General features: G+C 43.8%; 1 protein-coding gene across 3 annotated transcripts in view; it reads left to right on the top strand.

The window, feature by feature from the left end:
- Positions 1–27,750, top strand: part of samd12 (sterile alpha motif domain containing 12) — a 95,610-nt gene that overhangs the window by 20,830 nt on the left and 47,030 nt on the right. For all 3 annotated transcript variants that reach the window (XR_007034953.1, XM_035182771.2, XM_035182770.2), the window contains exons 3-4: positions 6,649–6,778; positions 19,020–19,160. Coding sequence is in view for 2 of the 3 variants with exons in the window: in XM_035182771.2 (XP_035038662.1) it covers positions 6,649–6,778; positions 19,020–19,160 (271 nt within the window). In the remaining variant the exon portion in view is untranslated. The remainder of the gene's footprint in view (positions 1–6,648; positions 6,779–19,019; positions 19,161–27,750) is intronic.

The following is a 27,750-nucleotide window of genomic DNA, read 5'->3' on the forward strand; positions in this document are numbered from 1 at the left end:
CATAACATATTTATTTCACATGTAAATTTCTGTATATTATAATAATCCTTTATATTGGTTTTACTCTCCTGCTTCAGCTTCATTTGGTCCAAAATGCTATAGAATTATTACTGGTTAAAAATAGTGACCACATAACATTAATTCTGGCCTCGCTGCATTGGCTTCCTGTCTGTTGTTATATTGATTTTAAGATTTTATTGATAACATTTTACAAAACCAAGCCAAGATGTTACTAACGATCTAACCCTATGAGCCTGGACGCCATCTTAGATCGGCTGATAGAGTGAATGGTGCCGTAAGTCTTGGTACATCTGTATCTGCTTTAACATCCAAACATTATATTTGATATCACATTTTATTATTTAAACATTATGTATAACATTGTCCAAAGGTTTCTGTAACTTTATTGTTGTTTGTTAAGAAAGTGCTTCACAAATAAAGCTAATTATTTATCATATCATTATTATATTTTCTACAAAACAGTAGAAGAAATATTACAATTGTCAAAAATTTTGTTTAAAGTTTAAAAGTTTTCCCATCAAGTGTGAAGTTAACTCATTAATGATGGTTCAGCACATTTCATGCCACCTTCTGGAACTTTATATTTCTACTACGAAATCCTGGTTCATACCCAAAAAAGCTTAAAGGATTGATCTCCCCTCCCTGGTGGGAACAAAGTTGTGTCAGGATCGCTGACTACGACAAAGATTTGATTTTTATGTTGAGCGTAATTTTAATGATCCCTAAATTAGCTCCTAATAAATGCGAAAGCTGTAATAAACCCAGGGCCTCGGTGCCAACCACACTTCAGGGCACTCCAGCTCATCACATCAGCAGTTAGTGTTCATTTTCAAATCTTGGATTAAAGCTGACTCCTGCGCTCGGATGGATTTGCAATCAACGCCGCGGCTCAGCCATTTATTAAACATGAGGCGTAAAGCAGCCTTTTAGACTCGGCGGACGGCCGTAACATCCATAACGAATCAGCTCATCTCCACCATAATCAATATCAAGCCCAAGGTGAATATATTTTTTGTTTGGTGTTGGCGCACCGGGGCGCTGCTTTATGGACCCCGTCGAGTCCCAAGGTCGCGACCCCCTGAAGAGGTCCTGTGTACTTTACTTTGATGTGTGCCCGAGGAACGTTGGGGCGCCGCCTGTAAATCCAATTTCAAACAGAGGCTCTTTATGAAGGCTTATTAATTCAACCGGCATGGTGCGCTGATCTCTGTCAGCCGTCCACAGCTCTGCGGACTCCACTCTGCCCCGTCCACACACACACACATGGACGTATCTCGTTTTCATCCCCCGTTCCTGTATGTAACAGATTAATTAATACAGGGAGTTTTCATCTCCTGCCAGCTCCGGCCAAGAGAAATAGAGCGAGGCCGAGGGAGCCGGGAGCGAGAGAGGGCCATGCCAGAGCTGTTAATTAGCCGCGTGGTGGAGACGGGGCGGACGACACTGGGCTCCGTGTCTCAAACAGCCATTCACTCAGTCAACATGACACTAATGGCGGCGGAGGGCCCCTGCTCCTCTCGACGCTCCTCTGCCCGCTCACGCTCACTCAGAGGCAGCAGTGTGTGCTCGGGACACTAGAGGGTGCTGTGTAACAGTGAATGGTGTGATGTAAGCAGCTCCAGTATGTTAGTGGAATGCAGCCGCTCAGTTCCTCTGCTGCTCTTTAATATTTATAGAATAAATTGGGGGGGGGGAGGTAACGAGAGTCTGAATGGAATTTCTGTGCAACACTTTAAAATGTCCTTTTACTTTAGCTCCCCGTTGTTTAGCATTCATAAGCAGTATACACTCAGAGGCCAGTTTATTAGGTACAGCTTGTTAAAAGTAATGCAGTCTTGTTAAAATGTTTTTTTATAGAGATGTTGGTTCAACTGTATGATGCAGTTTGTGATGCTCCTTTTAAAATGCATGGCTGAGAGGTGTAAGCCCACCCTCACTGATTTAAAAGGGGTTCACACAATAGGGGCTAAGGGGATATGGCCAAAAATGATATCAAGATAAAAATGTTCAAATCAGTTGATATTAGTATTTTATTATTTATTTATTTATTTATACTTTTAAACACAGATTTTTGCTCTCGAATGAAAGTTGGTGGTTTAAACTCTTTTTTTATGACAAACACTTGTTAGACAGCAAAAATTTCTAATTGTTGAAAATACTGTACATGGACAAAAACCATAAAGGCGTCCCTGCATCTGCTTGTAACTACTTTTACCTTATTTATCATAATGTGTTGTTTGTTCTCTCCTCCACCAACTTAACTCCATGTTTATCTCTGTAACCATGGCGACAGTGTGCCGCATCCGAGACTGAGGACAAACCGCACACAGGCGGAACAGGAAGGGCAGTTTCTCTGTTTTCTGTTGTGCACCGACGATGAAAAGATGAGACGGGAGATTTTGATTTAGTTTTTTTTTAGTTTCCTGGTATTTGCATGAGATATGTTTTAAGATGCAGCTCGTGTTTGAACCCACCTGCAAAGGAAAACATATTGCATCATGTGACTGACGGGTGTTTGTTGTTTTCAGCGGTTTTCCTTTTTTGATTGACTGACTGTTAAAACATTAAGTGTTTCACGTCGGGATTCACCTGTGTTTGTTGTTAAAAAATAAATAAAACCAACATAGAGAGAGGGAGGAAAAACGAGACGTTTCTGGCTCACTGATCTTTCTCACCTCCGCCCATGAGGTTGTGTTTTTGTCTGTCTGTCTGTTAGTTTGCAGCAGGGGACACTTTGACCTCGGTGATCCTCAGCGCTCGACTGTTTCTAGCTGTTGAAAATGAAAACAGTAAAAAGGACTTTTTTAGTCTTAATACCCGGACGTGCACACAAGAAAGCAGCATTTCACTTTTTCAAAAAATCTGAAAAAAAGCAAAGTTCAAAAACTCCACTTCACTAACTCGATTGTCTCATAAAATATACATTACACCTTTAGTCTCTTTGAAATAACATTGTTAACTCCGAGTTTACCCCCGATGTTTTTCATGCACTCGGCAGCGCGACGTGTCAACTTGTTGTTTTTCCTCGAGCTGAAGAAAAGAAAATGGGATTTTGTTGTTTTTGATCGCAGCTGCGTCTGAGAACATCATTGCTCCTAATGAAGGCGGCTCCGTGGCTGTAATGGGATCTGCACCGAAGCTGCAGCTCAAAGCAGCTCATTGCAGTTTTAGTTTCTTGTTTGCGTTTTCACACTCAATGAACTCTGCCCACTTCTTGTGTCCTGGGAAATGTCCAAGTCTGAGGTTAAAATTTGGTTACTCACAAAACTCTGAAAAACTAAAGGAGTCTCTGTGGCCGGTGGAAATCTAAATACGGTGAATAATTGACAAACCAATGTCTTTTAAATCTGCTGCTTTTGTTAACATTTTTAATTGAGTGTAAAAAGCCGTTTGACCCGACAATCAGCTCGACAATCTCCGAGCCAAAATGAAAAACCACAACCCGGCGGGGGGGGGGTTGTACTTCTCCTTAGAAACGACTGCTCCGCCTGCCAAGTTCACACACTCTGACACATGGTGTTTGTCTCTCTGACGCTTCCCAGTGCTTTTCACTCCCAGCTCCTCCTTTTTCCTGTATTTCCAGCAACGGCGTTATTGCCTCTTGATTAATTCTCAGCCCAGAACATTCATATCGGATCTTTAAACGCTTCTCAGTATAAGTACGATTACATGCTTCATTATGTATGTAATAGTTTTCCACCCGTGGTCGTTAATGTGCTGGATGTTTATTTCAGACTCTGGTGCGTGTTGCTGTCGTTCGTGCACCCCCCCACACACCCCCACCCCCCCGAAGGCTTCCTTCTTTGTCTTTAATTTTTGAGGTTGTCCTTGCTCCGTTGCCAAGGTAACGTGGAGAATACCTCGAGCTGTACTGGGCTTTCAGATATCAATTAAAGCCAAGGACAACACCGAAACACATGTTGGCTCATGTGGAAAAATGATTTGTTTTTGTGTGTGCGGCATGTGTGTGTGTGTGTGTGTGTGTGTATACATTACATTCATGCAGTGTAGGTGTTTGAGTGCCTGGGCTGCACATGTGGTTGTGTGTGCATGTGTGTGTGTGTGTGTGTGCGCCTGCTCCCAGATGTATTCCACTTAGAAATAAAGGAGGCTTCTTCTCTCACCCCGCCGCTGTCACTCAAATCTCTAATTGGCCCGGAGTATATCTGGAACGCGGCTCTTTGAGCAGGATTGTTCTCCCGTTTCCTCCCCTCTGCTGTTTTACTCTCCACCCTCTCTGGCTCCGCAGCCAGGCAGGAAGGCACCGGCTCACCTATTGCACCGTGAACACAGCTACGGGCTAATTCGGCGCAGAATGTAAAACACAGATTGACTCACAAATGTGGTTCATGGAAAATTAGAGAGTCTCCTGTGTCAAACTCTGCTTTTATTTTTTTCCTTCCATCTGTCAGTCCCGCCGTCATTCACACTCGCCCCTCTGCAGCAGACACTCCTCTCCTCCCTCCTCTCCTCCCTCTGTCCCTCCACTCTTTCCACACCCTGGCCCTCGCTCTCTCTTTTGTCGCCTCGGGCTCCTAGTCGGGGTTAATTAGCATTGAGTGGAGCTGTGTTTAATGGTTAATGTGGTGTCTTCCTGTGATACCGCTGCCACCGCTCCCTGCAGATTCAGCATCTATCCACACAGGCTGCCAAGCAATCGCATTAAGACCGGTGGCCTCGCCTCGCCCGCCGACCTGCTAGCTTTGGCTGTCTGTCACTTCGCCTACCTGCAGGGGATTTCAGACCATATGCCCAAACAAGCATGTACATCTCCCCCAATTTCTCTTTCTCACCAGGATGCTGAGTGAGTGGGAAGGAGTCGCAGGGAAGGAGGGAGTGAGGTGTAGTAGCTTTATAATAAGAAACAGGTGAGATGTATAGAGAGAGCGGGAGATGAAAGTTACAATATGTGTGGGGGAGGGAGAAAGACAATGTGATAGATCTGCCATGGACAGAGGAAGATTGAATATGGGTGAGAGTTGTGCGATGGGGGTGAGGAGCAATGAGGCAGAGCAGAGGAAACGCTGCCGTGTACCTGCTACTGCGAGAGAGAGGAGCAGGGCTGCCATTGCTATGCCACGCCACACTGCAGCGGGGGAGCAGGCTGGAGTGGAGGGGAGTGGATGTGAAATTTTAATCACCCCTCTCTCTCTCTCTCTCTCTCTCTCTGTGTTTGTAATTTTAGTCGCCCCTCGATCAAAATCACAAGCATTACCAGCAGATTCAAGAGCGACCCTTTAGCAGGCGGCTGCTGTGGAAGTGTTTCCAGAGCAGTACGGACGTGTATATGTACACATGTGTATGTACTTTATGTGTGTACAGTTAGATACTAATAGAACCATTTATTTCTGACCCCACAGTGGCCGAGCAATTCTCGGAACAGCCTCTGTTTGTATTAGTATCTGTCATTGACTGTATATGTAGAAATTAAGGCCAAATATCCTGCATATGCATTTGGAGTCTGCACAGTAGCGGTCGTAGGATGTAGACGACGCGTTCGACCAATCACGGGTCAGACTCAGCTGTCAATCATGATATTTGACCTTGTTTTTATAGCATCGAATAACTAAAAACCAAACTGTTACCTAAAATTACAGAAAAGTGTATTTTAACATGCATTTTGACTTTTTGTTTGGTGCATATCCTATAACTAACATGGAGGAGGCAGTGTTTACTTCAGTTGTCCCCTGACTTGTCATCTAGTGGCAGCATCAGGTTAAAATTTGTTGTTTTTACGGAAATGTTGCAGCAACTGAACTTACCCTGGACTCTCTCTCTCTCTTCTCTTTTTGCATCTTTTGCAGTCGTCCAAGTTTTGCAAAGACTACTTTGTTGATTTTGAAATGAAATTAGTGCAAAAACAACATCACTTGCTGTTGGTTCTGAGGAAAAACTGCCAATAACAGGACTGTGCTGCAACAGGAAGACCTCGCTGATGCACTTCTCAGGCCTGAAGGATGTTTACAATGTAATTTAGGGAGAAAAAACGAATGTAAACAACATCAGACTGATTCATATTTAAAGCTTCCCATGATACTTCAATGCTGGGAAGAGGCTGTGCAGATTAAACCAAAACTCATCGTCCAAACAAACTTAAAAAACTGGGCCAAATTTCCTCTTCTATCGCTCACAGGAAAAAACATATTGTTCACATCTTCTCCGCCGTCTGGTCCGGTTCAAATTCCTCTTCTGTCCTTTTTTCCTTCCTTTCAAACTCTTTGTCTTTTAATCAATAGTTTTGAGAACCTACCTTGTAAATTACAAAATGGATCAGGGTTTAAATTTTACCTTTTAACTACATTTTGATGGATCGATTGATCCGTACAAGGGCAGCATGAAGGATTAAAACTCTTCAGATTGTGTAATTGTCTCTTTATTGACTATCCTGCAGTTTTTGTTATTAACATTACAACCAAGATTAAAGCTTTATTGATCTTTTCAGAGTAAATGTCGCACGGCAGCGAGTAAATATTACACAACAAAATCAGCCTGATGGAGGAATCCAGGCCCCACAAAGGTGTCACATGATTTCACTCTGGCCAATCGGTGGAAAAGACATGTTAAATAACATTTTATTAGTTAGTGTCTGCAGCAGTTTCTGACTTGTGATGTTTGTCTGTTTTGCAGCCGGGGTACGTGAAGCTGTCCAAGCCCGTTGCCCTGTGGACCCAACAGGACGTGTGCAAGTGGCTGAAGAAACACTGTCCCAATCAGCACCAGATCTACAGCGACTCCTTCAAACAACACGACATCACAGGTGCGTTTCGGATTTACGAAAACAACCGGAGCTGCAGACACACAAAATGCTATTACTTAATGTTCTTAATGTTCCAGAGTTTGTCTGAAAACAGCTCGAGGTTCAGTATCTGCGTCTTAATCAGGTCCAGTAATTTCCTTTTGACACGAGTTTAGAAAAACCCACAACTTTGACAGCCATATTTTTCAGATCAAGTTTGCAGTAAAAAAGTAAATCGTCTCTTTCATCCAACTCTGCCGCCATTTATTCTCGTCTTGATCTCATCCGTAACATCCCAGGTGCACTCTGCTCCCACCGCCGCCTGCGGTCCTGCCACCCGGCCTCCCCGTCTGTCCATCCCCTGCCCTCCCACTGTCAGCATTACCACTTGCAACAGTCGCCACGTCAATCACTCTCCTAACGAGGCTCCTCAAGGTCACCTCCACGCGGCTCTCCGCATAGCAACAGACGACCATTAATTGGCGTGCACTCAGTCTCTCAGTGCACGACTGATCGTATTAATATGTTTATTTTTCGCTGTCGAGGACCTCCTCGACTCACTGACTGGCTGCTGGGATAAATCTCTCGGCGGTCGCGGCGAGTGGCGTAACGACTCGCGCTCCCGTTTTACCCTTTGATGCATTTTGACTGTTATACGTTTGCGCTGCGGGTTCGGAGATTTAACATCGTCTGTTTAATGGTGTGAAAATATGAATCTCTGCAGTTCAACTCGCACATATTTCTCATCTGCAGCATCGGGGTCCGGGAGATGATCCACAGTTCATTGCATGTTTGGTGAACCTCTGCTTCACCGTGGATGTGTTTTCAAGTCGAGTAAAAGTTTTATTTAGTTTTCTTCTCATTTGAGGTGAAGTGGAAGTTGTTGTTTCTTTGGCCTTTTTGATAAAAAAATCAATCACTTGAGGGAATAATCTAGATTAAAACGTATTTTAGATTATAACGTAAACAATTTGTTACTTTGGCCACTAGGGGCTTCTCAATCCAAACACTAACGAAAGTGTTTGATGATGTCGCTAAGCAGCACGGGATCACAGGACTTGTTCCATAATCTCTTTGGATTGCTTGGTTCCCCCGTGTGTTTGTGCTTTTCTGGGCGAGCAATGAATAAAGAACAGTGGAAGGTAAAAACAGCTAAGTGGCTAATTGGCTAAAAAGCCGCGGGCAAAGTGGATATGACGCAACTAAAGGCGACCTTGAATAAAATTTGATTTCTCTGGGTTTGAACATTGTTAGAAACTTTCCGGATAATGTAAGTACACAAGTCAACAAAACATAAAACAGATTTAGTTGTTTTAAACATTATGTCTTTAAAACACAAGCTAAGTATTCACAGAGGCCACCGCTAACGACCCTCCTCTTATTATATCTGTGCAGAGTTTATCTCATAAAAGAGAAATCATGTCAGGTGCAGTCATCCAGTCGTTCCTGAGGTTGAATTTCTCATGAGGTTCACATCTAATTAACTAAAATTAATCTAACTTTAAGATTAAATCCCTCAGTGTTGCTGACAAGCCTAATGCATTCACTTAAAGTCTGTAAATAAATTATATTTTCTCTTATTAGTCTTTCAGTAATTAAAACATTAAAACTTGCCTTCCTAATGATGTATTAACTTAATGACCTGTGTTTGTTATTGAGCTGTAATGATTTTCACCGCGTCCTGCAGGAGAGGAAGGGGTTAACTCAAATATGCGATGCACATACTGTACTCGCACATGCTGCCCTACTGGCACAATTAGGAGATAATGACATGCGCAAAAAACCTGCAAGTAATTCAGTTTGTCTTCACATCGAGCGTAATTAACAGAACCCAATTAAAAGAGGCCAAGCCACACCAATTTGGCTCACAAGGCAATTTGCATCTCAATCAATCTTAAATATTATGCAGATATTTTTTTTTTCCCGTTCCCGCGGCTTATTAGACTAAACAAGGGGGGGGGGAACAAACGATGAATGGAAATTTGTTGTGGCGAACAAGTGTGTAGACAAACAAACCAGGATGACAACATGCAGACGTGCATCTGAGAATATCTATTTGTGCAGCGTGTCACACACCAGCTGTGACCCTGGAACATCAGCACCCGTACGTTCATGTGCGTCTACATATGTGTCAGATTTTTTTTGTTTCCTAGCATTGGACGTTCCAGACTTTAACGGCTTCGACTGTATTCTCTGTCCACAACCGACTCCTCAACCCTCTTTTCAGCTGCCAGCGGTGCTCAATCTCACTTGTCTTGGCAACGTAGTCATCCCTTCATAAAGTAGCAAATAGTCTCTATTCCAGATCATAATTCAAACAGACATTTGTGTCCTCCCTCCCCTGACATAAAACAGTGGCGAGGGGGGAAAAAGCGTTTTACTGCACATCAGGGCGAGTGCAACGTCTTAACGTTGAGTGACTTCAGTATGCAGCAGCTGCCTCCCTGCAAGGCTCCTGTAACCTCGGCCAAAGAAATCAATGTTTCCCATCCTCCCTGCAGCCTCTGCTGCCAAGAAACCCTGGTCCTCCTCCCGGTCCTCACCTCCCACCCCCAACAGAGGCCGCGCCAAATTTCACTTTAACACTCAGTTGTCATTAAAAATGCATTAAAGCATATTAAGGCATAATTAGATATTAGTCCCTAATCTGTCGTAATTACCAGGACAAAGCTCTTTTGGTGAGAGAATAGCTTAAACACACACTTTCTGACACTGAGATGTGATCGGCACAAAAGGTGCGAGGACACAGGTCGTGAAAAGCAGGAGGGAAGTCAGAGGAAAAAAAAGTGTGAGTCATGAATAAGTTATATTTTCTGTCAGATAAGACCATTACATCACGTTGTTGAAATCCAGAGTCTCTGAAAACTCACAAAGGCAGAATTAGATGCAGCTGTAGAGTTTGGCTGCAGATAACTGGGGGCACACAGTAAAACGAGTAAAAATGTGAAGTTATGCCATTAACATTTTAAATGAAACATTATGAATTGATCAATACTTTTCAGAACGACAGATATCCCACACACATGGACCCAATATAAGACAATAGGGCTGATGGACACATTCATAAATAGAAATACAAAAAAACTGTAAGTAAAAAGTAAACACAAAAACAACAAAACATATGGACTTTGAATTAAAATACATAAATATAAATCCTTTCTGTGTCTTTATTCTGTAAAAGCAAAGTTTTCATATCCGTAAACCCAGACACAGATTAACTACAAACAACTAAATGGGTTGTTTTTGCATTTAATTGTCGTCCTTTTGTGTTGCTTTGAAGTTGTTTGTCTCCAGCTGGAGTTATGTTGTGTTTCTTTGTGGTTCTCTGCATCGCTTCAGGCATTTTCATTGGTTGTTTGACTTCACAACAAGTCAATTTCTCCAGGGGGGGCCTGTGCCACCTCTGGCCACCCTCCGGCTTCGCCCCTGGCTGCCTGATTTTCAAATAGGTTTGATAAATAGATAAAAACCGGCACTGCATCGTGAATTGAGTGTTTCCTGCTTCTACAGATACATTTACACATGTAGATTATCTGTAGAAGCCGGAAAGACAAAAGAAATAAGGAGTTCAAATATAACAATAAAGTTTAAATCCAATGCTTCTCTATAGGCAGGTCTTTAAGTACCTGTGTGAAAGTAGATGTGTGTGTAACGGTGGAATTGGGACTTAAATGTTTCTGCCTCCGTCCATTGGTGAAACTGTTTTTCTCTCTCTCTCAGGAAAACTCATGTGAATGAATAACCAGCCTCATAATATCCACTGATGTATGGTGTCATAAGACCTAATCCTGAATAATTAATAGCCTGTAATATTAGCAGTTTAATGAAGAGTCTCCAGAAGCTCCCACTGTATCACATCACTTCTTCTAAAGGTTTGTGTTCGACTGCCTCTGTCTCTGGATCCATCATCTCTCCTCTTTAAAATAACAGCGGCCTGTGCGGCGACTGGTCGAGATCCCCCTCGTCCACTGGAAGGTCTCACCCTGGCAACAAAATGTATATTCGATCGGTCGCAGAAAAAGGGGCGAAAGGTGACGGTGGCTGTTTTTAAAAAAAACCAGACCAGGACAAAGAGAAACAGGCCTAAACAGTTCTTGAGTGATGAGGCAATGAATTCTGCAGGCACCAGACTGCTGTCATAAAATCGCTGCTGTGTAATGGAGGAAGAGGCGTCGGATAAACGAGACAAAGGGACTAACATGGCCTCGAATCAACTCTCGGGCCACTAAACGGCTCCGCTGGCGCCCATTGTTTTGAGTTAATTTCCAAAAGAGAAATCTGAGCAGCTCGATGGTGATGAGCTGTTCGGGGGGGGGGGAGTACAATCTCATCCACAGACAGAGGGAATCGTGCTTAATGATGCCATTGGCAAGGTGATTATATAGCAATGTGTAATATAAAATTAACCACTGTTCCTCCAATTAGCTGTTTAAAAAATAACGTCCTTGTTGTTTCCATGTGGAGAGTTTGGAAGTTAATCTTCAGAGAGAGTGAGAGACACACAGAGTGGAGCGGTTGCACAAAGACGTGTGGTTGTGACAGTCATAGTGGGGGAGGCTGCAGGAGGTAGAGCGGGTCGTACACTAACCAGAAGGTCGGCGGTTTGATCCCCGGCTCCTCCATTCAACTTGGGCAAAACACTTAATCTCGCTGACAAACAAAGGAACCAACAAACAAGACAAGGCCGTTTTATTTGAGGTGGATTCAAGGTGCTGTACAGGGACATTAAGAAAAAACAACACAAGAGACTAAATTAAAAGAAAACCATTTGAAATCTGAAAGCAGCTAATTAAAACAAGTTCCAAGCAAAATAAAAGGGATAAAAAGATTAATAGATGAACGTACTTAGTTGATCCCAAACTGGGGAAATTCTTGAACTGCTTGGCGAAGGTAAAAAGCAAGAAAAAATAGAAAAAGTCGACTCTTTTTCATTTATTTGAAGACAATCCTCTCACACAGTGGGTCCCACCAGTATCTCACCAGTTTGATTCACCAGTAGGCTGAGGAAGGAAAAGCTCTGACCAGGCAGAACCTCGGTGAATCCCATAGTCTTGTGTGCAGATTATTTCTTTCTGCAGTTTTAACTCTGCTGCTGCTCCTGTTTCCTTCTGCTCGACTTTAATCTTTACAAATGACATTCAGGGCTCGAGCAGCAGTGTTTGTTAAACCCATACAAAGGCTGAGATTTATGATTTATTACGGGGGCTGGGCAATATGTTTGAAATCAATATCATGTATGTGAAATATGACTTAAGCTATGTCACCTGGCAAAGCCTCGAGGGCACAGCGAGGCATCTTTATTTTTATATCGTCTTAACTCAGAGTGTTTTACATGTGGTAAATAAAAGCCGTTCATCATTTAAAGACACAGCATAAAGAGAAATAAAATCTACTAAGAATAAAATGAAAATCCCATCAATCAGCCACACAGGAGAACAGCGGTTTTATGCGGGATTTTCCTAGAAAACAATCTCATGCAAAAGTAATGCAGAAGTAATCCCCCTCAATCATCACTTGCGGCCCACGAGAAGAGTATTTATCTGCAGAGGCCGGCCCTCTGCCTGAGGTTGTACTCTGTCTTTCTTTTCAGGATGTTTGTGGGCTGCAGAAATTTACATTTTCTAACATCTATGATCTTCTCTTAATTTCCTCTCCAGCTTTCTCTCTCCTCATTTAGTGGAGGAGGAGGAGGGGCCAATGTGGATCGGTGTGTGTTTACAAACAGCAGCCAACAAATCCTGCATAATATAAACTTCCACTATCACAACTTCCGGGTTGTGTAGGGGGCGCTAGCGAGGTAGCTAGCTGCAGCCAAGTGCAATCAACTGTGAGCTGCCATTTTGAAGCCTCCAGTTTGGCATTTTGTTTACCACTGTTTAAAAAACAACAACAGAAGTAACCATATTTGGTGTAGCAAGGGGTGGAGCCTGACTGGATCTTGAGGACAGTGCACGCCCACCTACACCTGCGACCTGCACCCATTGGACGGTACTAGCTGTCAGTCACATGGTATCCATGCCCCAATGCCCCTATTTGACCGTAAATTACTATAATTTACAAATTAAACATCATGATTCTGTTGAAAGATGCTAAAATATGTTTAAATACCATGACGGTTATGTTACATGATAAAATTAAGGTTTGCACGACAGTTTCATTGCTGTTTATTTCAATCACAACTTGACTTATCAAAAGGTTTACATCATATCAACTGTGTTTATTAAATCATTTCCATTTCTTCCACATGACAAGATATTAACTTTCTGTCGTCGCAGTCAGACGACCTCGTATAGTAACCATGGAAATCTGTCGTCGTTAAACTCAGAGCAGCTAGTTAGCTCCACAGTAAATGTCTGTCTGTTCCCAGTGCCAGTGATCCGTCTACAGGTCGTTGGCTGCGGCTAACCAACAGAGGTGCGGTATAATGATCGGCACACGGAAATAGATCAACAGTGGTGAAATCAGCATGAGGCTGCCGCTGCTGCGACGAGTCGAGGCGGCTTATTATCTGTGTGGGTGTGTGTCTGTGTGTGTGCGTTTCTGTCTCTCCACGACCAGCTTCGTTACTTACACTGAACCCCGTCCTCTCTCTGGGATCATAACCGGCCTCCTCCTGCAGTAAGGAATAGCATTAGCATTGGATCACAGGTGCCGGGTGGCGGCAGTAGCCTTTTTAGCCGCAGGGCTACAAGCAACTCTGTGACTGGGACAATCAGCCGCCATTTACTTTAAGGACTTCAAGCTGTGCCGCATCACAGTGAAGACCAGTGAAGGATCGGCCCTGTGCTGCCGCGTAGCTGTGTTTTGTCATCGCCAGTGAGCTGCATCCAACGCTGTTATCTTGCTTTTCTTTCTTGAAAGGGGGGGGGGATCCTATTGCACAGGGCAGCAAGAAGTACACTGACTAAATCCAGCCGTCTGCACTCGCATCACTTGTTATCCCGTGTTCGACAGAGTGTGATGCAGGTTTGGACTTCACTCTGCCAGACGCAGCTCGGTGACATCCATCCCCAGAGGACACGCGTACTGGGCCCACAGCTGCACGGGAAGAAGTCTGAGCAATATGTGCGACTGGTATCGAGAATTTACCTGAAGAGAAGAGAAATGCATTCGTGCACCAGGATGAACCAGCTGCCAAAACACAACGGGGCCGTAAAGTAGCATTTGTGAAGTCGGAGGCAGAGGAGGGTTAATTCTCTGATGCCTTTCTGCCCCACGCAGCCATAAGTAGCATAGCATTCCAGCACCACCTGCACAATGAAGCAAATTCCTGCAGGATCTGTGTCTGTGTACCATTATGTCAGATTGGTGTGTGTTTCTGTGTGTGTGTGTGTGTGCGCGCGTACGGTTGCAGTTTAAGCTCCCATTCATCAAAGCCGTGGTTGACTGTGCCAGGCTATTGCTGCAGATTAATCGGCCTCAGCCCGACACCACCGCTCATTAATCTACTTCCCAGGGACGATGTGTTTGTGCGCACGTCACAGTGTGTTTACGTAAAGTACGTGTGTATAACACGTGTGCTCATATTTGGTTTGTGTGTAAAACTACATTCGGTACAAGCTACAGGTAACGGGAGAAATATTCCGAGTGCAGTGGAAGCAGGAGCAGCTCGTCTCTCGTGCAGGAAGAGGGGAAGAAATTATTTACCTCATTCCAGGAGGGCTGATAAATATGGTAGTCCAGCTCTCTGAATGGGCAAGTGAGAGTGGAGGAGCAGTGAGATAGGAGGGAGAGGGAAGCAGGGAAGGGGTGTCAATTTACAATATATAAACAGGCAAGTAGTGTCGGTTTGATGTATGTAGAAAACACCAAATACACAAAACATCTGCTTATCTAAGAAAAGCATCCACACATATCATCACTTTATGTTAATGACGTATATAAAAGGAGTAGAGTCTTGGGTTTGAATACTGTAAGTGACCGTGTCGCCCTTCGCTCGCCACAGATCCTGATCCTAGTCGGTGCTCAGCAAACAAACTCAGCTCATGCCTCTTAAAATATGAAACACTGCAGTCTGCAGCATTGATTTTACACATGGACGACGCATCTCCACTTCCAGTTGTACAAAAATGGCAATAAGATATTTCTAGCTAGTGACGCCATTTGAAATCAGATTCTGTGCAAAGGCGATCGGGGAGGGGGATGGAGCTCGATGCACACACACGACCAATTGCGAGTTCGTCTCAGCTGTCAATCTCGTCGTTTCATCCTGTTTTTACAGCATCAACAAAGTAGTTAAAGATAAGATAGAACTTTAAAATCACTGAAAGGTTCCATAACAAAAGTCACCAGATGATCAGGAGCAAAAACAAAACACTTGAACAAACAATGAGACACTTTTGAGAGTTGTCACATCGTCCATCTTTATAAACATGTTTGTCTATGGGAAACGCAGGATGATCGAAAAATGCTCACAGTTTCTCCTTTTCCTGAATTTGTCTCTGTAGATTCTGGCTGCGGCGCCCCCTACAGTGCTGGAGAGCAATGGCACGGCTCAGGCCTGTAGGGGATCGAACGCAACGCCCTCATTAAGTTCCCTGCAGCTGAGCGAGGAGCGGAACTTGGCGTCGCAGTGCGAGAGTGTCGTGTATGTTTTGGGTCAATGGTTAACGGTTTTCTGCCACGTCTTCTTTTTGCCATTTTGCGTTGATCTGCCAAACGCAGGCCACGCTCCGTCACAGCACCGCAGCTGTGGAGAATTAACCAGGCGGCAACACCAGCCTGACATTGTTTGGACTGTTAACTACTCACGTCTCACGTCTCTGGCTACATCTTTTGCAGATGGACACTTTTTTTCTCACTGTCCAGACGTTCAGCTTTTCTGAAAGCATCTCACCCTCACATTTATTTCCTCTTGACCAATTTCCCTCTTCTGTCCTTGCCCCCCCGTCCTCTTCCTCCTCTTCCTCCTCCTCTCCTCGCGGCCACGCTACACTGCTCACTGGATTAATTGTGGTTTGAAAAATTCCCAGCTGAGATTGTCGGTGGGTCTGTTGACGCCAGTCACTCAGAACCGCAGGGCGAAGACAGTGAGAGCTTGGACTCCTTACAGAATCCGCTCTACCCTGCTGATGCTGCCTCGCCGGGCGGAAGGAGCAGAGCGTTGGCAGCCGCCGCCGAGAACTGGCAGTTTGCTCAGAGTCACCGAGCTCCTCGTGTTCCAGGCATCCGCGAGAACTCCACCTGCCCACGTTTATACGCTCACAAGTTTGTTAGAAGACAACAGGACGGATTTATTCGAATCTCAATAGAAACTTTAGTGAATCAAACAATGTGAGAGCCTTTCAACGATCAGTTCTGAAAGGTAACTGGAAGGTTTCATGGACCCTGGGTTCCTGAGTCATTGAAAACTTATCACCTTTATACTAAATATTTTATTATAGTTTCATATGCATTTTATCAATTTATAAAAAATAAAAATACACATCCAGAGCATTTCCTATAGGCTACATGTTGCCTTGTTGTTGAAATGCTCCTCACTAATAAACGTGCCTTGCCTCACGTGTCTATATACAGTATGTTATGGATGTTGCCACATTGTGTTTTTTCCCATTTCAACAAGCCCAGATACCTTTTGTTTATTATATTTACTTATTTAAGACATCTCCCCCCCCCCGTTTGCAATATTCAGCATCAGCATGTTGTTGCAGAAACCTGCTGAGTCATCAGCAGCTCCTGCTCTTAGTGTTGTTTACTTCCAGCTTTATGCAAACAGACGGTTGAGTTGTGACATCAGCAAATAAAACACGAGTCCGTGATCTGAATCATGTCGTAACAGTAAATTCACTTGAGAAGTCACAAAGTACACGAGCTGTAACAAACACAACACGCCGAACTAATGACATGTTTCAAAGGTGTAAAGAGAAAATTACACCTTATGGTATTAAGAAGTAAAACTATTCTTCAACCTGGGCTTTATGTTTATAAATGTGGATGTGGAAATGAAAGGTATTTACAAAAACCTTTGGAATCAGTCCAGTAAATTTACTTTTACACAAATCCGTTTATATACATTGGGCCAATAAACCAGATTTTCATTTGATTTATATGTGTTATTGCTGTTAACTGTAATTTAAAGCTCAAACTCCACCAGCTCTCATAAGTTAAACATCTGGAACTAAAGAGACTTTAGCACATTCTGAAAATAAATACAAAATATTTGAAGGAGAAAAATTCCAATTATGATTCAAACACTCAACATGTGAATATTTTTAATAAATAATCCCTAAAGGTTTTTTAGTGTGTTTCATATAAACATGAGCGATGATGATGTATGATCCGTCTGTTTGTCTCCTGGTTATGGAGACAAACATCCCTGAAGCAGAGACACGGCGAACCTCTGTTTCCATGCCGATCTATCTTTGGTTACACGGCGAGGTGCCACGCGACGGTTACTCAATATTTATAGACTCATAACCGCATATTTTATGTGCACGTCGTTTTTTTTCTTCTGTCAATTTGTACGTCTCCCTCTCCTCCCCAACTTTCCGCCCTCTGCCCCGCCTTTGATTCATTAGTCCACTTTCTCTTTCCACCTCGCTAATCTTTGTCTCTCCATCTTCCCGTTTAATATGCTCCCCTCACTTCTGATCTTTTTATGACTCCACTTAGCTCCCCAGTGTTTATGTACAGTAATGGGTACTCTGAGCGCCATTTTGCTTCGAAGCCTCAGCCACGTTTTGGCGTTTTAGCCCCATCTGGCCGCGGCTTCGAACACAGTCGACGTTATACCACTCAAACTTAACGGTACTTGGCTTTTCCAACTGATCTTTTGTGCCGCGGTGGTAAAGTGGTATTGTGGGTCTCAGCACGTCCTAATGAGCTCAAACAGATCGTCCGTACAAGTCATGAGAGGTGAAATGATCAAGTCTGCCCGTCTCTCTGTTGTTGTTGTGAAAAATCGTCATTGAAGAAGATCAAGAAGACCCGTGTAATGCTCGGGAATTCAATTTCACTCTCATCAAACGAGGTCATATTTGTTTCTTTCAACGATCTGACCGTAAACACACTGGAGCGATCTGTATCCCGGCCGTCAGCCAATCGGAGACGGCTTCTGCCATCGGGGCCAAAGAGCAAAGGGAGCTGTCGGGGTCCAACCTAATGCCGAGTAATTACCCCCAATAATCACCCTATCTGCTTACCATCCCGCGATACAAAGGCACTCATAACGAGCGTTAATAATTACACCACACTCCACTCGCGTTTTATCAGCAGCCCAAATCCTCCTCATAGAAACTGATTGAATGATTAAATTATGGATTTTATACAAGGATTTGCAATTAAGGAAAGAGCTGTGAGGGGAATTTGCTGGAGGGATCCGCTGCAACGATATTCGTGTGAAACGTGCTGCGTTTCAGAACAATGCGTTTCGCTGAGCTTAATAGAAATTTCAGACACATCGGAGGCCACGTGACGCGGGAGGACTCATAAAACTTTGATTTTCTGTCACAAACAATGTTGCAGCCTTGAAGAGCTGCAGAATTTTCACTCTTGATGATTTATGCAGCTGTAATCTTGTGACCACATTTTGTTTGTGTGCGTTTCCTCAATCTGTTCCTCCGCTGACATAAATGCTTTATCTTTTAGAGTGTCTCCAGCAGTGCAGACAGAATCCCCACTGCCTTCTGTCTCCTTCTGTCCCTTAACCTTCAGGCTACATCCACACTGCGACATTCTAGATTTTAAAATGCATCTCTGCTGCTACGCTGACGCCCCGGCATCTGCACTACTTTGGAGTTAGCGAGCGCCTAAAAACTGAGAAGTTTGGAGACACTGGTCCACCCTGTTTTAGTTTGAAAACAATGAGACAGTCACCCACATTCACTTCCTGTTGCCATAGCTGCTTTTCCACTAACATCTGGCTTTTGTCTGCATTGGGAAAGAATACGATCAGAATTCCTGCCATAGTCAGATTTTTATAAGGTTCAATAAAAGAAATCCCTGCTCTTACTTTTCATCATTATCGCTTCTCGTTCACAGTAGATTTCTGTAACTTAACAAGCAGCTTCCTGTTTACAGCGGCACACGTTTTCAGGTTTGTTACTATGGACGTGGATTGTTACTGATATGGAGCTCAAGTATTTGTATTATGGATTAGAGAGACCCTACGAGATTGAACAAAACTTTTGAAATGATATTCGGGTTCAGATATATGAGATATTTTACGCTGCACATGCCTGTAATCTTGTTCAAAAATGAGTCTCGGGAATGTTGCTCATCCACGTGGCCTCATCCTTGTGTTTTTATTTTCCCCCCTACTTAGGGCGGGCTCTGATGAGATTGACGGACAGAAAGCTGGAAAGAATGGGCATCATGCAGGAAGCCCAGAGGCAGCACATCCTGCAGCAGGTCCTGCAGCTGCGGGTCCGGGAGGAAGTCAGGACCCTTCAACTTCTCACACAAGGTAGATTCTTCAGCCTTGAAACTCGCACCCGGCGTTAATGACGCTGACATTATCGTCGACACATTTCACACATCGAACATATAATCCGCTCACACCACAGCGCAACACTTCAGGGTTTTTTTCCCGAGCACACGCTGTATCTGCATCCCTCCTGGGTAAAGATTATTCACAAGGAGACTGACATCTCACATCCTGATACATATTCAAATCATTTACTCTGCAGAATTTATGCACACGCCATCTGTAGCCATGGCAATCACTGCGTGTTTCGAAGCCCGCAGGAAGTGATGACTCAAAGAAGATTATGCAACCAGAGTCATGTACAAAATTGTCTTTTTGAATATCGTTTAGTAAAAAGTGATATAATGTTAATATTATGACTTCTCAATATCGAAGGCCTCATTTACCTCTGACTGTCACACAGACACATAGAAATGTGCTTATTTCAGTAAAGTAAATAAAAATCCAAATTACAGAAACCTTAACATACAGTATGTGAATTTTTTATCAGAATTATTGCCCCTATTTATTTTGACCATGTAATATGCTTCAGCTTTCCATATATAATTTGCTTTCACACACACAAACGCATTTGTATATGTTGTATTACCGTCATCCCTCCTTTCTTTGCTTTTCCTATGCACTCTGCCCCCCCCCTGCAGTTTCTCACTTTACCATCTTTTCTGCGCTTTCTCCACAACACACTTCTCACTTCGCACAAGGCATCATCATCTTGTTTCATAACAATACCCAAGCGCTGTTATTTTCCGGCTTCCTCCTCACCCCGTGATTCTCAGCTTCCCTCGTCTCTTCCTCTGCAATTCTAGCAGCCGCCCTCCTCCATCAGCTCCACCATCAGCTCTCTGCGTCACCAGCACCACCACCAGCACCACCACCAGCACCAGTCTGCCCACAGACTCTCAAACACGGCTTTGCCGGAGGGGCCGACATACAAATTCTAGGAATCTTTGTCTCCCCTTGAAATTCTTGGAAAACCGTTGGGGTGTAATAAAGCAGCTTCTATCCCCACCGCTGGTCCCCGAGCAAGTGGAAAATGGAGAGTGTAAGGGAGAAAGTTTAGCTGAGTGATGACACTTTGCTCAGGGCGACTCTCAACCTCCCATCCCTCTCCTCTCCTCTCCTCTCCTCTCCTCTCCTCTCCTCCCCCTCTCCCTCTCCCTCTCCTCCATATTGATGAAATGGGAAACGACAGCCCACCACCATCAGAGGCGACAGGCCACTGGCCTCAGCAGGACGCAGCCTATTACTGGAGCCCGTCTGGGTCCTCGGGGAGGATGGACAGAGGGACAGAAAAGACTGAACTAGGGTTGATGGGGGGAAATGTGCAAATGGATAAAAGATGTTGAATAGATGAGAAGAAACAACTTCTTTTTATTATATTTTTATTCGGGAATTGAACGCACATGGTTCGCATGTATTAAATCAGATTCAGTACCGGAAGGAATAACATTAGCTAAGAGAAGTTTGAATTTTATAGAAATATAACCCTTTATTTTAATATTGATAGTTTCATGCATTATCATATCCATTTTTTAATTTCCTGTATCTACCAGCTACAGTATCTCTCGAGGTAAAGCATGTGATGGGAATGGTGAGAAACAGAAAAAAGGAGGAGAAGGAAACAGAAGTATTTTAAGTCTCCTAAGCTGTCGCTTCTGGACATGCTTTTGGCAGGGAGAGAAAATATTGCGCGGAGAAGAGACGCTGGAGTATTTCTAGGCCCTGGACGCACTTCCTCAAGCTGTTAGCTATAGGCGAACACAGCTGTAGGAGGCCGAGCCAGAGAGGAGAGACGGAGAGAGAGAGAGAAACGAAGTGAAAAGGTGTCGGGCATGAGATGATGAAGCGAATAAAAAGGGATGGTGAGAAGAGTGGGGGGAGAGAGAGTGGAGGGACGCGCGGTGTAGGTGACAAGAAGGTAGGATGAGAACAGAAGAGGAGAGGAGGAGGTGGTGATGAGACAGAAGGGAAAGGGAGGGCGAGGAGTGCGAGAGAGGGAAGGAGGTGAGAAAAGGAAAACCCTCCTCCGTCTGATGGAAGACAAATACTGCTCAGTATTCTCCATCAGGCCGCCCCTTCCACTCCCGTTGTTGGAGCGTCTCGTTCCGTCTCTGTTGACTGTAAACAGCGAGTCCCCGCCTTCTCACGCCCCCTGTGGAAGAGAGGGAGAGAGGGAGGGAGGCGGGCGGTGTAATTATTTTTCCTCCTGTGGCCGAGCAAACCTTAAAGGTTAATCACTGTCCATCCAGCTAATTCTGTCCCGGGTACGCCGCAGTAATCACAACACCTCTGCTCCCTCTACCTTGTTCGCTTCGGCGCTGTCCTCTGCAACGTTTCTCTGTATAGATAGCGGATGTCTCTTTATCTCTCTCTCTCTCTTTCTATAACCTAGGTCTATAAAAAGCGCCTGCGTCCCTTGACTTTGCAGGATGCACCCGGCCTTTATTACAGACATCCTGGCCTTATAGATGTAAGTTTATCATATTATTCAACGACATCTAACTATTTTCTGCTGTTTTTCAGCTCTTATTTGAAACTCTGACATTCTTTGAATCCTGGTTGCAAATATATATATTTATACACATTTACTGTAGATACACCAACCACATATTCTATAAGATATATTGATCACGTTTACAAAAAAGGTTAAATATGTTCAAATATGTAATAAATGCATAGAAAGAAAACCAACCGAGTTTTCTGGAGTTTCATGATTTCAACTTGATGGAGATTCAGATTGAACAGCAGCTCCTGTCTCATCAATTCAGTGTTTTTCTTGTCAATGTCTCTGACTGAGACAGACGTGCTCGTTGCTCCGTTTATATTTAGCCCTAATATGTGTATCCATAGAAACGATGAAGATCTCTCTGCACCTGAGACCAACTATGTAGAGGGTTAGGGTGACAAACGAGAGCTCTCCTCCTTAATGACTTCCCATTAACCCCCCTGACAGCTTAAAAAGTCTTGATTGGGAGACAATGGTAAACAGCGAGTGAGAATGTTGTAATTAATGTATTTTTAGATAATGGCATTTAACCACGGTTTAGTGTGAAAGCCTCTGGAAACGGCTCCGAATGTCTCTGAATTAACTTTAATACAAAGATTGGATGCCGTCGCTTTTCTCCCCTTCTCAACCCCCCCCCTTGTAAAAAAACTTCTGTATTCAATTTCATGCTTAAAACCATTTCAGAATTTTCAATAACAGCCCCGTGCCAGTAAATATGCTATTACTGGCTTGTGAAATCATCACTCTTAAAAGAAACTTGAATTACACAGCTGACGGAGCTCGATGAAAGTGGTTTTCTGACGGCACGGCGCTAATCTGTGGATGTGGACACAGGCATCGCTGCCGATGCTTCATTTACTGCAGCGGAGTCTCGTTCAACAAAGAAGAAGACGGGGACGACTTTGTTAGAAATTAGACAGAGACGCTTCACAGGATCACTTTGCCTCCATCTGTGCTTATTGTCCAGAATTATTACTTTTGTTGTAAGTTGTTGAGAAGTTTATTTGCTTCCATATTTCTGTGGTTTACAGAGATTCTTCTCGTGTTAATGTTTCCAGCTTCTCACTTTGTGATACAGACGTTGTGTTAGATCCTCTTAAAAGGAATTAATTTGAGGTTTTGAGAATAAAGTCTTAATCTTTGGCTGTGTGCCTGTCTCCTGCGTTTAAAGGAGGAATGTGAAGTATCCTTTAGTGTGTAATTACTTAATCTTTGAGAACACGGGTTCTCCTTGTTTATTTCTTAAACTAATTTTAATGTCTCATTTCCGCTGACAGCTTCTCAGTTACAACTTTATCTTCAAGTCTTTTAAACTTTTTATCTTCTATACGTCCCTAATACTCGTCGTACAAGGGTGAGAAAGCTCAGTGAATATGAATGAAGGAATCTTTCCTGTCGTGCTTTACTGGACCATGGTTCCTTTGCTCCGGGCGCCTTAATGAATTCTTCGCTCCACAGAGGAAATCTCCTCAGTCAGAGATCTTCACTGAACAGGATGTCCTCCTGTGTATGTTCCATGGTTTTTAACTAGTTCAACATTGCTGACATAATGATTTTGAGTGACTGGAGAAACTTTACTGAGCTAAGCACAAATAAAGGCTAGAATCACTATAGGAGATTAACACTTTTACAGCCTGATGATTGTGAGATACCAAGCAGCCGAATCAATAACTTTCAAAACTAACAGGCAGAACTGAACTCACTGAAAAACTTTACTGAACCTTTACTAACTTTAAAGATCTAACAGCACCGTGGCTTTAGGTCTTAATTTATGGCCGCAAATTGTCAAGATGCATCAAGGAGCAACTTTAAAACCAGGTTGTAAAGGTTCCAACATTTATTATCTAGACAGGCAACACCGGTGAAATCATAGAGAAGTACAACAACAAAAACACTCTTACTCAAAGAGACAGTTTTTACTCAAGTCAAACTCACGTTGAAACTTCATTTTCAACTTATTTTCCTCGATAGGATCAGAGTTATTGGTCCTATGTTCATGTGACAGTACTGACTGGTAAAACTTGGTAATGTTAGGGTTAAACTTTTATAATGTTCACTTTATCTAATCTGTTACACAATTGAATTTGACCATGCAGGGTCCTAACAAGGCCGGGGTGTTTAGTGAAGGAAATTCATGAGCAAATTGAAGGTCTTTACCCTAAAGTCTTTACTGAATGTGTTCACTCTGAAGACTGGAGGAGCTCAGGGTGACTGCTGTCCTTCCTCCGGGCTTCTCGGTGAATCCGATCTCTCGCTGGAGTGTGTTGGGAGCTGAGAGCTCTCATTATCCGAGTTCTCTCCTCAGGATCCTGCCCTCTCTGGAGGCACTTCCTCCTTAAGCCTCCCTCGACTCCCACTACCCGCCCTCCCCTCCGTCCCCGTCCTTTCTTCGTCTCCCTCACATTTTCTTGCTTCGAGCAAAGGTCAAATTAATTCTTTTTCATAATTTCCTGTCAGTGAGATTCCTCCCTCGGAGAACTCCATCTGTGGCTCGGAGGCTAAAAGATGTGGTTAAGGTGAAGACAGAGTGGATACCTCTGTCCGACACACTGAACAGGGCTTTTTCCTCATTCTGTTTAACGTGTATGGTAATATCATACTTAATAAAGGGCCCCACGATTTCATCCATACCCCTCTCAGGATATGAATACAGTGTGGATGCTTCAGGTGACTCTGCACGTTAGGAACTAATATGGGCTCATGCTCACAAAGGAAATGTCATTTAGGAGCAAATGGCTGCACTGCTTGGGCGACACACCGGGCTCTAACCTTGCTCATTAACGCTGTGGGTCTCCGAGGGCCTGGAAGCCTAAACGCAGACACGCACAATATAGTGACACACCTCCGAGGGCACCGCTGTTATGAAATACATGAGAGTAATTAGATCCCCGGTTGTGAAAGCAAAAGCTCCTTTCATTAGGGCATGAATTGAAACTGGCCTTGGGTAATGAAGGTAGAGCGGACACCCCATTGCTGCTTTTCTTTCAGTCAGTCAATGGAGTCTAAAAAGAATCAGCCCTCCACCGCCCCCCCAAGAAAAAAAAACCATTTCATAACCTCGAGCTATAATTCTCCTTGACATGCAGTGAGGACTTCCCGCTCAGGGGCCCCAATTACAGACTTTTTTCGCCTCACTCCAAACGCTCCACTCTGGTCTGCCGGTGTCGGCCATTTTCTTTATTCTGCGGGAAAAAGAGCAGAGAGGGAGTTGAGCGGCGTCAAGGTTACAGGCGAGAGCGCATTTCATCTGGTTTCACCCAGGGAGAAGCAGAGGATGCACGAAACACAACAATCGCTCGCTTTACCTCCAACTCTAAAGGACGCGAGAGGCAGGACGCGGACGAGTGTGAACGAGCACGTGCGGATCTCGTAATGAGGAGAGAGGGAAGCGGCAGAAATTGGAAAAACGATGTCGGGGAACAGAAAACAGAGAGAAAGGAAAATAAGAATAAGAATAATCAAGAAAGATGAAAAGAGAGACAGAGCCAGAAATGGAGAGGGTGCACAGGTGGGAAAGCCTGAGGCGCTGGCACTCAAGTCACACACATGGTGTGTGTGTGTGTGTGTGTGTGTGTGTGTGTGTGTGTGTGTGTGTGTGTGTGTGTGCGTGTGCGTGCGTGTGCGTGTGTGTGTGTTTTCTGGCCTGTGACCCATGGCAGAAGAAAACAGATTACTTTGACAGGTCCACTGACATCACGCAAGATGTTCTGCTCTTTTCCAGCGTCTCCGGAGAGTCCTTGGCCACCAGATGTCCAGCAGGGCTTTGAAACATTACTGTAGCTCGTGCCCTATAATGTGACGGCTGCAGAGGGAAATTGGCAGAGAGCTTAGCCGTCAATACACTATTTGTATAGACGTGATCCTGCACCGCAGAGGCCAAATATCTGCAGAGTCTGACTGCCGACAGCCGTGTAAACTTAATGGAGTTCATGATGCTCTCAGAAGTGAACTCTGTAAATGGTACGATGGTGTGGAATCACAAGCTGAACTCCATATAACAAAAATGACCCCGACGGTCGATGAAACCCAAAACGCTCAATAGTTTTGCTCTTTTATGCCTTTTTAAACCAGAAGCGGTGGGTTGGGTTTCGCTGCGCAGAGCCGCATTCATTAGTTTATAGTGAAATGAGAAGCCATTAAAAAGTCATTGTATCGGTGGCCCGACAGCGCGGCTGGTTCCACTCAGTCTGCTGCCGTCTCCAGCCTCCCTGACCACCTCCGGACATCCAGGAGCCCAGACAGCGTGGACAGACCAGACTCCTGAGCACACGCCTTCAGCTTCCCAGCACTCGCTCATGAGCTTACCAACCTGGATCAATATCCATAGGACACTTACTGTACTCCGAGACGAGCCATTACCCCATAAAAATGCTCGAGCACTAGCTGCAGATTTACTCCACGTACGTGTAATGGAGAAGAGAAAGATGGCTCTCAAGAAGTGGTTTTGCTGGCTCCTCTGGGCCAGGGCGCCCATTATGCATATTTTGATGTAACATGGTGGTGCACCTATCAGTTAATGCATAATCAGAGCAGTCACCACATTGTGGTAATGTGTTACTGCTCCTCTGTGTTTTACATGAGAAAGCAGAGGCACAGCGGTGTTGTATTTAGATCGCACAAAAATAACATTTGTACAACTGCAACACAAGTACGATACATGATCTTCAAGTTCACTCAGTTTTCTGCACTACACACTAACCATAGACTGTGTTTCAATTTGGATAACATGGTAGCTGATCGCCCCCTGGTGGCTGGCTGCAGTAAAGAGTATAAACCCCACCTCCTCCATGTTAGCAGAGGGGACATGGACCAAACTAAAAAAGTAAATATGTTAGAAACATTTTCTCAAAGATGGTTACTATCATATCAATATGTTTGATCAAGTTTTTGTATCCAGGATTTTTCAGCTTTCTGGATAGTGTGGAGACTCTGAGTCCATCTTTATAGACAGTCTATGTATTCAACAAGCATATAAACTATTCAGCCGCTGATGTATAAACACTATTAGCAAAATCTCTAATTGAACACACGGGTTATAGTTCTGCAGTTTTTTCATATTCCAACACAGAGAGAGACCTGTGAAACATTGTAATTACACTTGAGTTATTCCTCACTGTTATTCCCTCGCATGTCGCTGTGTGTTTATGTGAACATCGAGCAGACGTAACCAATCAAGAAGCAGGAGTGACAAACATAAAAAGAACATTTATTCCCAGAACAACATCACGACACACGGCTCCGTACTGTAGATGCATAAAGAAGAGCAGGAGGAAGGTGTTGAGTAAGAAGAGGGACACCAAGGACGTTTTGAGGGAAATGGGGTGCAACGAGTAGGTACATAAAAGGAAATGATGTATATTACGCCAGCCCGGGATCACGGTTTGTGTATTGAGGATTTATGGCAGCGTACTTTGCAACAGCGCGGCACCACACCTGATCATCCATTATTATTCTAACATCTCTCACTTTGGGGGCAGACGTGATTGATGGGGAGCCGTTAATGACTTTCCGTTGAAATTGTTATTACCACAAAAATGAGACAGGGTATTTAAAAAAGGTGGCGTTTTGCAATTGGCCATTGTCTGAAAAGAACTCACGGTTGTCACCTGATTACTGTGAATATTTCAGATTTATTATGCGTCTTGCTTTGGGGCTGTACAGTTTGTTTCTGTAGCTTGACTTGTTTCTATTTGGTTACATTATAACTCAACCTGCTCATTACTGTTGTACCTGCTTCTTTTCTAATTATTGTGATTGTGTTCTTACAGTCTAATGGAGCTCCACTCCCACGACCCCTGGAAACACATACGTGACTGTAAAATGCAATTTGGAACAAAAATCCAAATCAAGTCTTGCGTAAGAACCAGTGATCAGCCGAGCCCACGTCAGCTGTAATTGGTGCCATTAGTCTTTTTATGCTTGATTACCTGCCAAAATGTCAGCTTGTTGAATTTTCCTTTCTTTTTCTTTTTTTTTTTACCCAAACTATCACTAATTAAAAGTGATTGTCTGCTTGTCCCTGTGACAAGTGGAAGAGTTCAAAACATAAAACTTAAAACAGAT

The sequence above is a fragment of the Hippoglossus stenolepis genome, chromosome 17, assembly GCF_022539355.2.
Source record: "Hippoglossus stenolepis isolate QCI-W04-F060 chromosome 17, HSTE1.2, whole genome shotgun sequence".
NCBI classification, from domain to species: Eukaryota; Metazoa; Chordata; class Actinopteri; order Pleuronectiformes; family Pleuronectidae; genus Hippoglossus; species Hippoglossus stenolepis.